At 37.8% G+C, this 14,956-nt stretch overlaps 1 protein-coding gene across 1 annotated transcript in view; it reads left to right on the top strand.

Annotated features, from left to right (window-relative positions):
• The window catches only part of CDH18 (cadherin 18), a 376,876-nt gene that overhangs the window by 233,730 nt on the left and 128,190 nt on the right, over positions 1–14,956 (top strand). Inside the window, exon 4 of the mRNA XM_065905363.1 lies at positions 5,179–5,346. Coding sequence (XP_065761435.1) covers positions 5,179–5,346 — 168 coding nt within the window. The remainder of the gene's footprint in view (positions 1–5,178; positions 5,347–14,956) is intronic.

Genomic DNA, 14,956 nt, shown 5'->3' with positions numbered 1-14,956 from the left:
CTTAATTTCATGGCTGCAGTCACCATCTGCAGTGATTTTGGAGCCCAAAAAAATAAAGTCTGACACTGCTTCCATTGTTTCCCCATCTATTTCCCATGAAGTGATGGGACTAGATGCGCGTCCCCTTAAAAGAGATACTTGGGGGTAAATTTAACAATAAAAGGTATGAAATCTATATGAGGAAAACTATAAAACTCTCAATAAAGAAACAAATAAGAAGTAAATAAATGGAGATATATGTTATGTGCATGGATAGGCAAGACTCAATATTGTCAAGATGTTAATTCTGCTCAACCTTATCAATGCATTCAGTGGGATACCAAGAAAATTTCAGACATTTTTATAAGTATTGACAAACCTAGTTTATAGTTTATAGATGAAAGCTAGAAAAGAACATTGCAATCCACTCCAGTATTCTTTCCTGTAAAATCCCAAAGACAGAGGAACCTGGTGGGCTACAGTCCATGGGTCTGCAAAGAGTCAGACATTACTGAGCACACTCAACAGTTTTAGAAAGAAAGGAACTATTGAGCCATGGATAGACATGGAGGATCCTTAAATGCCCATTACTAATTGAAGAGGCCAATCTGAAAAGATTGCACATTGTATGGTTCCAATTGTATGACATTTTGGAAAAAGCAAAATTATGGAGACAGTAAAATGATCAGTGATTGCCAAAGGCTGAGAGGAGGGAGGGATGAATAGGTGGAAAAGAAAGGATTTTTTTAGGGCAGTTAAAGTATTCTATGTTATACTGTGATGAATGGATCCAAACCCATAGAATATGCAACACCAAGAGCCATCTCTAATGTAAATTATATACTTTGGGTGATAATGATGTGCTAATAATGTGGGTTTATCAGTTGTAACAAATGAATTATTTTAGTACAGAATGTGGCTAGTTCGGGAGGTGATGTAGAGTCTGGAGAAAAAGGGTACGTGATAACTGTATTTTCTTAATTTTACTGTGGACCTAAAACTACTCTAAAAAAATAAAGTGCTACTGAAAAGGAAATAACTAAAGTAAATGTGCACCAGCTATGTTCTAGACTACCCTACTCAGGAACATCTTGGCTATATGTTGGAATCATATTATTATATAAGGGGATCATGTGGCTATGGCAATTTGCCCAGTAACCTGTGTGCCTTCAGATGAGGTCATAGCTAAGTACATGCAATTGAGCCATTCTCAAGAGAACTGAGTGTTTAAGTGATTCCTTGGACAATCATTTCCGAGATAGATGTGTCAATTCTAGATATGCTGTTTTCTTTCCATAAGAAAATTTCTTTGACAAATTTCTTCTCATTTCATGTCACAGTGGCACTATTATAAAAGAAAGAAGATAATGAAATTATTAAAGTCTGTGGTATAAAACAGAATTTGTGTTAATTGTTCTTCTTTGATCCTTTTAAATGAACGACATTCAGATTGCATAAAATATCTCTCACTTTAGTGATAGATGGGAGGGAAGTTCGAGAGGGAGGTCATGTGTGTACGCCTATGGCTGATTCATGCTTTTGTTTGACAGAACAATACAATATTCTGTACAGCAATTATCCTTCAATGAAAAAATAAATACATTTAAAAAATGATTTTATTTTCATATCTGTGTATTATACAAATATTATTGCAATGATTTCATTGTAAAATATCATGGTGAGTGATCTCATACTTCTACATATCAGAGGTAAGTCCCTTTTTTTTTTTTTTTAGAACAGCATCTTTTTTTTTTTTTAATATTAGAAAGTATAAATTTCTTTCATTAAATGTTTCCATGAAATCTTAACTTGTTCCCCTCTGCATCAATTAACTTTTTTCTTACATAATTATTATATGTGAAGAAACAATGTTCTTTTTAATAAGAATGCTTGAGGCTTTTTCATATGCATGGATTAGATGAATCATTTATTATCATATTAATATAATTCCTTTTGATATGAATATTTTCATTCCTATTTAGCTTCAGGAGAGTTCTCCTAAACTTTCTCCATTATATGTCCACAAATATTAGAAGTTGGAGATCTATTCTCCTGGGGCCTGTGGCTCTCACTCAAAGTCATTACATGTGCAATCAAGTCAGTAAAAAAACAAACAAACAGCGGTTAAGTGTCCTATATTCTGGAACTCTTGCTTTTTCAATGATCCAGTGGATGTTGGCAATTTGATCTCTGATTCCTTTGCCTTTTCTAAAACCAGCTTGATCATCTGGAACTTCATGTTTCATGTATTGTTGAAGCCTGGGTTGGAGAATTTTGAGCATTACTTTACTAGTGTGTGAGATGAGTGCAATTGTGCGGTAGTTTTGAGCATTCTTTGGCAATGCCTTTCTTTGGGATTGGAATGAAAACTGACCTTTTCCAGTCCTGGGGCCACTGCTGCATTTTCCAAATTTGCTGGCATATTGAGTGCAGCACTTTCACAGCATCATCTTTTAGGATTTGAAATAGCTCAACTGGAATTCCATCACCTCTACTAGCTATGTTCATAGTGATGCTTCCAAAGGCCCACTTGACTTTGCATTCCAGGATATCTGGCTCTAGGTGAATGATCACACCATCATGATTATCTGGGTCATGAAGATCTTTTTTGTATAGTTGCTCTGTGTATTCTTGCCACCTCTTCACTGGATCATCAAAAAACCAAGACAGAAAAACATATATTTCTGATTTATTGGCTATGCCAAAGCCTTTGATGGTGAGGATCACAACAAACTGTGGACAATTCTTCAAGAGATGAGAATATCAGACCACCTGACCTGCCTCTTGAGAAAACTGTATGAAGCATCAGTTAGAACTGGACACGGAACAACAGACTGGTTCCAAATAGGAAAAGGAACACGTCAATGCTGTATATTGTCACCCTGCTTATTTAACTTATACGCAGAGTTCATCATGAGAAACGCTGGGCTGGAAGAAGCACAAGCTGGAATCAAGATTGCTGGGAAACATATCTTTAACCTCAGATATGCAGATGACACCACCCTTATGGCAGAAAACAAAGAAGAACTAATGAGCCTCTTGATGAAAGTGAAAGAGGAGAGTGAGAAAGTTAACTTAAAGCTCAACATTCAGAAAACTAAGATCATGGCATCTGGTCATATCACTTCATGGTAAATAGATGGGGAAACAATGGAAACAGTGAGAGACTTTATTTTGGGGACTCCAAAATCACTGCAGAAGTTGACTGTAGCAAAGAAATTAAAAGATGCTTGCTCCTTGGAAGAAAAGTTATGACCAACATAGACAGCACATTTAAAAGCAGAGACATTACTTTGCTAACAGCCATAAAGAAAGCTGGCCACCGAATAATTAATGCTTTTGAACTGTGGTGTTGGAGAAGACTCAAGAGTCCCTTGGACTGCATGGAGATCTAAGCAGTCCATCCTAAAGGAAATCCGAACTGAATATTCATCAGAAGAACTGATTCTGAAGCTGAAACTCCAATCCTTTGGCCACTTGATGCGAAGGACTGACTCACTTGGAAAGACCTTGATGCTGGGAAAGATTGAAGGCAGGAGAAGAGGGGAATGGCAGAGGATGAGATGGTTGGATGTCATCACCAACTCAATGGACATGAGTTTGAGTAAATTACAGGAGTTGGTGATGGACAGGGAGTCCTGGCATACTGAAGACCATGCGATTGCAAAGATTCTGTCTAGACTAAGCAACCGAACTGAACTGAACTGAAGACATATTTGGTAGTTCTTATATAAACATGACCCACTGGAAAATTTGTTTCAGTTTTAAATGTAAGGCTCTATTGACAGAGATGTGTGTGTGTGTGTGTGTGTGTGTGTGTGTGTGTGTGTGTGTATCTGTATGTGGTGTGTTTACCTACACATAATTACATATGACATATAACATTTGTATCTCTATTGAATGTCACCGCAAACAAAGCATATTACATGTCACTGCAAGACAAAGAATGTGACTTTACATATAATTTTTCAAACAATCTCACTTTCTATATTTTGCTCATGTACTTAGATCTGGTTTTTATTATAGTTGCTATTTCCTGACCAAAAGTAGTCAGTTTCTTAGTCTTGATAAATGTTAAAGTACTACCTGCCTATAATCTTTTTCAAGTGTCTACACTCTGCCAATGCTTTCATCATCAAAATTTGACAACCCTGTCGGAAAACTATGTAAATTGTTGTGTAAGGAGAAAAATTAACCTCTGCTCAAATCATCTGAGCTGACACTTAGGATAAGCACAAGTCATGAAATATTCACATCACCAGCAGAAGGAAAGAGCAAGGACTGCAGGTCTACCTCTTATGGGCCTGTCACCCCAAGGACCGCCAAGAGATGGGATATCTTCATTTGTCCCTTGTTATCTATAGATTCCCTTAGGACCTATGGTTTTAAACAAATATTTCCATGAGCCAGTTTTAATAACATTGGCAGGTATTGTTTGTCTCAAAAGCCTGACTTTCTCTCAAAAGCATTTCAGTTAAAACTACTTTTCTTAATGGTACTGTTGCTGCTGCTGCTAAGTCGCTTCACTCATATCCAACTCTGTGCGACCCCTAGATGGCAGCCCACCAGGCTCCCCCATCCCTGGGATTCTCCAGGCAAGAACACTGGAATTGGGGTGCCATTTCCTCCTCCAATGCATGAAAGTGAAAAGTGAAAGTGAAGTCTCTCAGTTGTGTTCAACTCGTAGCGACCCCACGGACTGCAGCCTACCAGGCTCCTCCGTCCATGGGATTTTCTAGGCAGGAGTACTGGAGTGGGGTGCCATTGGTACAGATGAACCTATTCATAGAGCAGGAATAGAGGTGCAGACATTGAGAGTGGACTTGTGGACACAGTGGGGGACCGAGAGGGAGGATTATTGAGAAACTAACATTAACATATATATGCTACCGTATGTAAAATAGTTAGCTAGTGGGAAGCTCCTGTATCACTCAGAGAGCTCATCTCGGTGCTCTGTGATGAACCAAATGGGTGGAATTGGGGACCAAAAAAGGAGTCTCAAGAAGGAGGGGATGAATGTATACATATGGCAGATTCATGACACTGAGCAGCACAAACTAACAACATTGTTGAACAATTATATTCCAATAAACACATTAAAAGACCTACTTTTCTTAAAATGAAAATAGAGATATATGGCTATGTTGCATTTCATTTAATGTATAATCCATGCTATTTTGTTTAAAACATGTATTACAGGAGTTATTAGAACTGCCTTACATAACATGGACAGAGAAGCCAGAGAACATTACTCAGTGGTCATTCAAGCCAAAGACATGGCTGGACAAGTTGGAGGGCTTTCAGGATCCACCACAGTCAACATCACCCTGACAGATGTCAATGACAACCCCCCAAGGTTTCCTCAGAGTAAGTACATGTTTCTTTTGATCTGCACTTATCACTATTTATTTCTGTAAAACAAACTGAAATACAGCTAAGCCTTGAACAATATGGACTTGAGATGCAAGAGTCCACTTATTCGTTTTTCTCAGTAGTAAGTTCTACAAGACTACATGACCAGATCAGTGGTCGGGTACATCTGCAGATACTGAGGAACCTGGCTACAGAGGGCTGACTATAAGTTATATGTATGGACAGTGTAGAGGTTGGATGCTCCTAACTCCCACATTGTTCAAGGGTCAACTGTACTTGGACATATAATGATATGTGACTATTCTCTTGAATGGAAAGATTGTGTTTGTACAATATTCCTTTTATACACAAGACTAAAGAAATCACTCCATCTGTTGTCTCCTGAACTTGGTAGATAGGTGTCACTGTGTTAAAGATATCCATTTCAATTGACATCACAGTTAAATACTAAAAATGAGATAGTAGTACTAAGAAATGATACTTTGTATTTGCTGAAGTATTTATGTATTACTAAGGAATTCCTGGAGGTATTCAGAATAAACATTTTGATATGGACATTCTACTCTTGCAAAACTATTGAATATGTACTCTTTGTGGGATGAATTTCTTTTTTAATTCATCATATTAGGAATGAATGTTCTTCACATACACACAGAAGCACACCATCCAATGGCAAGGTATAGCAAATATAGTAAACTGCAGTCTCAGAGTAGAATATGAACCTTGTGAGTGGAGAGCCCATCAGGGGATTCAAGGAGAGAGTATCAGTTCTGTGAGTTCAGAATGAAATACTGTTTACGGCACCTTCAGAAAGAGAAGGGAACACATTTGAGTATTTCTAATGTGACAGAAGCAGTGGGTAGCATTTTATAGGATAACCATTAATTATCTTAAAAATCCTGAGGGGAGCTGTCCTTCTTACACATGATGTTTAAAAAGTGTAAAAGACAGAGTGAAGTAAGTCAAAAAGAGAAAACTATTAGTGCAAATGTATGGAATCTGGAAAAATAGTACAGATTAACCTATTTGCAAAACAGAAATAGAGACCCAGATGTAGAGAACAAACATATGGACATCAAAGGAAAAAGAGGGGGCAGGTGAGTTGGGAGATTGGGAATGACATATATTATTGATGCTGTGTATAAAATAGATAGCTGATGAGAACCTACTTTATAGGATGAGGAAGTCTACTCAATGCTTTGTGGTGACCTAAGTAGAAAGGAAATATAGAAAAGAGGGATATAAGTATGTGTATGGATGATTCACTTTATTGTAAAGCAGAAAATAGCATAATATTTTAAAGCAACTCCAATATTTTTTTAAAGACCTGCTAGGTTCGTCTTTGAAAAAACAACTTAGCAAATATCATCAAAAAGTTACGGAGAAGTTGCTGCAGCAGTGGTTTTTAGAAAAATTTGCAGAGGCATATTTGAAATAAAAAACAAGTAATGGGCAATTTTGATGGTTATTGGTAAATAATGATGAATTTTAAGGACATCAGAAATTTCAGAGGTAAAATATTTTGTCTGTTTGTGTTTATAATCCAAGGAATATAATTCAGCTTCAATAAATCTGGGGTGGGGAAGAAAATAAACTCTTTAACAAAGCAGACAGTGTGGCAAGTCAACAACTGCTCTCCACAAGTCAGTATGAAAGGCTTACCCAGCCTTATTTCTCAGTATTGCTCTCAGTACACAATGGAATACTGCCTGTTCCGAAAACACAGCTAGAGTTTGCACATCCTTAAATCAGTCTAGAATTTTTCACTCACATTCCTTTGTTTGTGATAGTCACTCAGTTGTGTCTGGCTCTTTGTGGCCCCATGAACTGTAGCCCTCCAGGCTCCTCTGTCCATGGAATTCTCCAGGCAAGAATACTGGGTTGGGTTGTCATTCGCTTCTCCAGGGGATCTTCCCAAACCTGAGTTCAAACCTGGGTCTCCTGTATTGAAGGCAGATACTTTACCATCTGAGCCAGCAGGACTACCACATTTCTTTGTTTAAAAGCCCTCTTAAAAGTTTCTCTGAACTCCACCACAGAATTAGCAGGCAGTTAATTAACCCTTGGTTTCTGTAACATGGCTCTTTCCCATGTGCTTTTCTGCTATATTTGTCTCCATAGGTGCATATCTTCCCTACTCTGTGAGTCCCTCTAAGGAAGAATGATGCTTGATTTGTCTTTATATCATTAAGTGCTTACATTGGTGCCCAACCCTGGATAAATGGCTATGAAATGAACGAGTAAATGAGCTGAATTTAAATACTCTGTCAAACTACTGTTGTTAAAAGACCATGGATAAAGACATGCAAGTTGAATTCATGATTAGGCAAAGTTCCTTTAAAATATCAATTCTAAGGACGAGATTATGTGACTTGGTTCTTTCAAGTGGTTTTTGCTCTATGAAGAAAACATGTTTGAAAGAAAATTATAGGTCATAGATAAGTCCATATTATTAAACTATTAAGTATAATTAAATTCCAAGTCATTTTACAAAATTGCAGTGTATTTTTGTATTCATTTAATCCCTTATTCCACACAATATGCATATACACATATTTCATTATGAGACAAGTGTAATCGGATGGTGACTGCAGCCGTGAAATTAAAAGATGCTTGCTCCTTGGAAGAAAAGCTATGATAAGCTTAGACAGCATATTAAAAAGCAGAGATGTCACTTTACTGACAAAAGTCCATATTGTTAAAGGTATGGTTTTCCAGTAGTCATGTACGGGTATGAAAGTGGGACTATAAAGAAGCCTGAGTGCTGAAGGATTGATGCTTTTGAACTGTGGTGCTGGAGAAGACTCTTGAGAGTCCCTTGGATGGCAAGGAGCTCAAACAGGTCAATCTTAAAGGAAATTAACCTTGAATATTCATCATAAAGACTGATGCTGAAGATCCGAAACTTTGGCCAACTTTATGTAAAGAGCCAACTCATTGGAAAAGACCTTGATGCTGGGAAAGATTGAAGGCCAGAGGAGAAGGATGAAGATGAGATTGTTGGATGGCATCATCAATTCAATGGACGTGAGTTGATCAGACTCTTGGGGATAGTGAAGGACAGGGGAGCCTGGTATGCTGCAGTCAACAGGGTGGCAAAGTGTTGGGCTAAACAACAGCAAAACCCTTTTATAGAATAAGGATTTGGTTGGTTGATTTAGTCACTACGTCATGTCCGACTCTTTTGCGACCCCATGGATTATAGCCTGCCTCCTTCCTCTGCCCGTGGGATTTCCCAGTCAAAAATATTGGAGTGGGTTTCATATCCTTCTCCAGAGGATCTTCCTGATCCAGGGATCGAACTTGCATCTCCCAGGTCTCCTGCATTGCAAGCAGAATCTTTACTACTGAGCCACCAGAGACTAAAGTTCAAAGATTTTTTTTTTAAAGAGTTAATGAGTCCTGAATTAAGCTGAATATAAACTTTGTTATAATTACAACACCAACCTCATTTTCAACCTATGTTATTTAAGTAGATTCTACCAACACTATTTTTAAGATGTATATGAATATTATAACCCTTATTATAATAGAGTGAAAAATTTATGCATGGGGCTCAATAAACTGATTTTAACCTGACAAGTCCATTAAAACTGATTTTAGAAATCACCAGAAAATCAGAAAATGGTGATGAATAAAGAAAAATATATCCCTAACTTTATTCTGATCTATGATTGTTGCTGAAGCATCAGTTCATAGTGAATCAGTTGTTTAACTTGACAAAGAATAAATGAATACTCTTTGAGTGAACTCATTACATTAATCACTAATGGGATCTACATATCTTCAGTCTCCTCAGAAAGACTGACAACTGTCAATCCTGCCACATGGTGATGTGCTGTTAGTGTTTTGAAACAGGCAGTACCCACCCATAACTTCACACTCTGATTTCTTTAAAAGATATTTTATTTTGCACCCATACTGCTCTAAACACATTGCTGCTCTCAGAATGATTTGGTGTCACCACAAGAAGAGGAGCTTGCATCATTCTTTAATTTTCCCAAAAGCATTAGAACTCATCAAATGAAAACAAAAATGACAAGCTATATATTGGGAAACTTTGCAAATTGCTTGAAGAAAAAAAAATGATATGTATTATGAAGACTTGCATACATAAAGCACCACGAAATGCACAAATCTACACACAGTTCAAATCCTATAAAGATCTTATCCACTCATTAAATAGACCCAGAAATCTAATTGTTTCTCTTAAGATGTTCTTGTTTGTTTGTTTTACATTTCTTCTGATATTTTTTTCCCCCTTCAGCTGTGAAAGCCATGTTACAGCAAGACTGTGACTGACTCTAGTGTAAATATCTGGCACACATTTTTAACATTGCATTTTTCTTTCTTCTATTAATTTACCATGGCCTCAATTTCTTACCTCTTATATCTCAATTTAAAGCTATCACTGGATCTTTTCTAAATTAGAGTATAATCACTTTACAGTGTTCTGTTGGTTTCTGCTGTGCCCACCCATTTGAGACTCCCTGCCATCCGCCACCCCGTCCCACCTCACTAGGATGTCACAGAGCACTGAGCCGAGCTCCCTGTGCTACTGATCAGGTTCCCACTAGCTATTTATTTTACATGTGGTATTGTATATATGTCAATCCTACTCTCCCAATTCACCCCCATCCCATGTCCGTATGTCCGATACATCTGCTTCTCTATTCCTGCCCTGCAAATAGGTTCATGTGTACAATTTTTCTAGATTCCATATGTGTGTGTTAATATATTTGTTTTTCTTTTTCTGGCTTACTTCACTCTATATGACAAACTCGAGGTCTCTCTACTTTATCTTAATTTAAGCTGCATAGGTTTTAGTAAGCATTTGAGAGTTACAGAGGGAACTAGACTAATAATCTGCTTTACAAAGACTCTGCTCTAGGGAGATACAAACTCAGTGGCCTGGAATACAAGACAAGCAAAAGTCCAGGTGAAAGCAGGCTGCCTGTGAGTGTCAGGGAGGTTATAGGGGCAAACAAGAGACTCAAAGGTACATATACAACCAAGGGCACAGCCCCTGCTCAATTCCAGTAATGCCTGTATGTGGGCAGGAAAGTATTAGGAATGGGAGCTACTTGCAAGACTCTCAGTGTAAGAGAACAAATCAATATATCTTTGGCTTGAATCCTTATTCCACGGACACAAAAGTTGCCCAGTTCTTCTTTAGAAAAAAAATATCTCAAGGTATAAATTCCTATTGAAAGGAATTTGTTCTACTTTTTAAGATTTTTGCCATTTCCTTCTCTGATTTTAACTGTATTCTAGTCATTTTTACATTTATACTCAGGCAGGTTAAAATCACTGAAGTCTACTATTCTGTGTAAAGAATATGCATATAAATATCAATGCCTTATGAACTTGAAAGTTTATAAAGTAAGCTTGAGCCCTAAAGGGAGCTGTATTTTGAGAGTTGCCCTTATAGAGTTTTTGCTTTTGCTCCATCCCCTCATTCTTTCTGGAGTTATTTCTTCACTGATCTCCAGTAGCCTTTGGGCACCTACCGACCTGGGGAGTTCATCTTTCAGTGTCCTATCTTTTTGCCTTCTCATACTGTTCATGGGGTTCTCAAGGCAAGAATACTGAAGTGGTTTGCCATTCGCTTCTCCAGTGGACCACATTCTGTCAGACCTCTCTACCATGACCCGACCATCTTGGGTGGCCCCACACAAATGACTTAGTTTCATTGAGTCAGACAAGGCTGTGGTCCTATGATCAGATTGGTTACTTTTCTGTGATTGTGGTTTCAGTCTGTCTGCCCTCTGATGCCTTCTCTTAGTGCCTACTGTCTTACTTGGATTTCTCTTACCTTGGATGTGGGGTATCTCTTCACGGCTGCTCCTGCAAAGCACAGCCTCTGCTCCTTACCTTGGACATGGAGTATCTCCTCTCGGCCACTCCTCTGCCGTGCAGTCACCGCTTTGAAGCACAAGCTGGAAGCAAGATTGTCGGGAGAAATATCAGTAACCTCAGATATGCAGATAACACCACCTTTGGTGGTGCATATCTGTTATATGGAGGTAACACCTCTCAGATATGCAGAAAGTGAAGAAGAACTAAAGAGCCTCTTGATGAAAGTGAAAGAGGAGAGTGAAAAAGTTGGCTTAAACCTCACCATTCAGAAAACCAAGATCATAGCATCCTGTCCCGTCACCTCATGGGAAATAGATGGGGAAACAGTAGGAAACAGTGGCTGACTTTATTTTTGGGGGCTCCAAAATAACTGCAGATGGTGATTGCAGACATGAAATTAAAAGACACTTACTCCTTGGAAGCAAAGTTATGACCAACCTAGACAGCATATTAAAAAACAGAGACATTACGTTGTCAACAGAGGTCCGTCTAGTCAAGGATATGGTTTTTCCAGTAGTCATGTATGGATGTGAGAGTTGGACCATGAAGAAAGCTGAGCACCAAAGAATTGATGCTTTGGAACTGTGGTGTTGGAAAAGACTCTTGAGAGTCCCTTGGACTGCAAGGAAATCCAACCAGTCCATCCTGAAGGAGATCAGTCCTGGGTGTTCATCGGAAGGACTGATGTTGAAGCTGACACTCCAATACTTTGGCTACCTGATGCGAAGAGCTGACTCATTTGAAAAGATCCTGATGGTGGGAAAGATTGAGGGCAGGAGGAGAAGGGGTGAAAGAGGATCAGATGGTTGGATGGCATCCCTGACACAATGGACATGAGTTTGTGTAAACTCTGGGAGTTGGTAATGGATAGGGAAGCCTGGCATTCTGTGATTCATGGGGTCGCAAAGAGTCAGACACGACTGAGTGACTGAACTGAATTGAACTTTTAGAGTAAGTAACCAATCTAGGGAAAGAAGAATAATGCATGTCAAATAATCACAATAAAAGAGTAGAAATTTGATTATTTAACAAAACTCCCCTAAGAACTTGAAATGATTGCCAAGTTGTTAAGTGGTCCCCTTGTGAGTCCAGTTGATATAGTGAAATGTAATGTTGGGAGTATCAAGTCTGAAAAGTTCAATAGATGGCAGCATTTCCCACAATTCTAATTATAAAATTGTAACTGATATGGGTAAATTTTAATGTTAGTGAAAAAGAAAATAATACTGATGAATACATTAATACTGATATGATCTTTGTCAAGAGCAAAATATTTCAGTGAAGTATAATTTTTTAATTAGTTTAGTTTTTATGAAAACAAATATAAATGACGTATGATGAATTCAACATTAATATTTTTTTGAAACAGTTGTGAAAGAAGCAACCAAGCTTCCCCTTGATCTATCAGAATGTGAAGTGTATGTTTTAATTACCAGCAAGTGGAAGTTTTTCTCATATACTTTAGAAAAAATATGTAATTTATTTTATTATGGCTAAGACATGTATTTTGAAACTTCTTGAGAGTTTCCTTAAATATCAACATGTAGTTGATTTAAAAGAAGGTGAACCAACTTCATGGTTAATTTTCTACATATATAAATTAATTCAGGTTTACTCAATCTGTTTAGTCAGTTCAGTCACTCAGTCCAGTCTGACTTTTTGTGACCCAATGGACTGTAGCACGGCAGGCCTTCCTGTCCATCACCAACTTCCGGAGTTTACTCGAATTCATGTCCATTGAATCGGTGATGCCATCCAACCATCTCATCCTGTGTTATTCCCTTCTCCTCCCACCTTCAGTCCTTCCCAGCATCACTCTTTTCAAATGAATCAGTTCTTCACATCAGGTGGTCAAAGGATTGGAGTTTCAGCTTCAGGATCAGACCTTCCAATGGATATTCAGGACGGATTTCCATTAGGATGGACAGGTTGGATCTCCTTGCAGTCCAACAGACACTCAGGGGTCTTCTCCAACACCACACTTCAAAAGCATCAATTCTTCGTCTTTGGCATAGTCAATAAAGCAGAGATAGACGTGTTTCTGGAACGCTCTTGCTTTATTGATGATCCAACAGATGTTGGCAATTTGATCTCTGGTTCCTCTCCCTTTTCTAAATCCAGTTTGAACATCTGGAATTTCACAGTTCATGTCCTGTTGAAGACTGGCTTGGAGAATTTGAGTATTACTTGTTATTGCGTGAGATGAGTATAACTGTGCAGTAGTTTGAGCACTCTTCGACATTGCCTTTCTTTGGGATTGGAATGAAAACTGACCTGTGGCCACTGCTGAGTTTTCAAAATTTGCTGGCATATTGAGTGCAGCACTTTCACAGAGTCATCTTTCAGGATTTGAAATAACTCAACTAGAATTCCATCATCTCCACTAGCTTTGTTTGTAGTGATTCTTCCTAAGGCCCACTTGACTTCACATTCCAAGATGTCTGGCTTTAGGTGAGTGATCACACCATCATGATCATCTGGGTTGTACAGATCTTTTTTGTATAGTCTTCTGTGTATTCTTTCCTCTTAATATCTTCTTAATATCTTCTTTTTCTGTTATATCCATACCATTTCTGTCCTTTATTGTGCCCATCTTTCCATGAAATTTTCCCTTGGTATCTCTAATTTTCTTGAAGAGATCTCTAGTCTTTCCCATTCTATTGTTTTCCTCTATTTCTTTACACTAATTACTGAGGAAGGCTTTCTTATCTCTCCGTGCTGCTCTTTGGAACTCTGCATTTAAATGGGTATATTTTTCCTTTTCTCCTTTGCCTTTTGCCTCCTGCCTCTCTTCTTTTCATAGTTGTTTGTAAGGTCTTCTCAGACAATCATTTGGCCTTTTTGCATTTCTTTTTCTTGGGGATGGTCTTGATCTCTGCCTCCTATACAATGTCACGAATCTCCTTCCATAGTTCTTCAGGCACTCTTTCAGATCTAATCCCTTGAATCTATTTGTCACTTCCACCATATAGTTGTAAGCAGTTGGATTTAGGTCATACCTGAATGGTCTAGTGGTTTCCCCTACTTTCTTAAAGTTAAGTCTGAATTTGGCAATAAGGAGTTCATGATCTGAGCCACAGTCAGCTCCCAGTGGTTTTTTTTTTTTTTTTTTTTTTTTTTTGCTGACTGTATAGCTTATCCATCTTTGGCTACAGAGATTATAATCAATCCGATTTCAGTAGTGGCAATCTGGTGAAGTCCATGTGTAGAGTCTTCTCTTGTATTATCGGAAGAGGGTTTTTGCTATGATCAGTTAAGTTTTCTTCACAAAATTCTGTTACCCTTCGCTCTGTTTCATTCTGTACTCCAAGACCAAATTTGCCTGTTACTCCTGGTATTTATTGACCTGTTACTTTTGCATTCCATTCCCCAGAAATGAAAATTTCATCTTTTTTGGGTGAAAGATGAACTCCCCAGGGTGGTAGGTTTATTCAATATGTCATTCCAATTTTCTATAGCCAAACAGAAATTTTGTTTGTCAGAGAGTGAGAGATGTATGTTAATGTATCCCATTAAAATACTGGATTTTTCCATTTATTTTTAAATTTTTGATTATTTCTTTTCATTTTGGTTAAATATAGTTTGAAATCATGTTACTGGATGTACCCAGATTTAAGGCATGATGTCCTCCTCTTAGTTTGAAAATATTTCCTTTTGAAGCATCTCTCTTTAACAATGATTTTTAACTTAAAGTCCAGTTTAACTGATATTAATATAATTATTCAAGATTTTTCTTTCCCTTTTT

This window comes from Muntiacus reevesi, chromosome 14 (genome assembly GCF_963930625.1).
Source record: "Muntiacus reevesi chromosome 14, mMunRee1.1, whole genome shotgun sequence".
NCBI classification, from domain to species: domain Eukaryota; kingdom Metazoa; phylum Chordata; class Mammalia; order Artiodactyla; family Cervidae; genus Muntiacus; species Muntiacus reevesi.
Note: the sequence above shows the minus strand (reverse complement) of the source record. Positions and strands in the feature narration are given on the sequence as shown.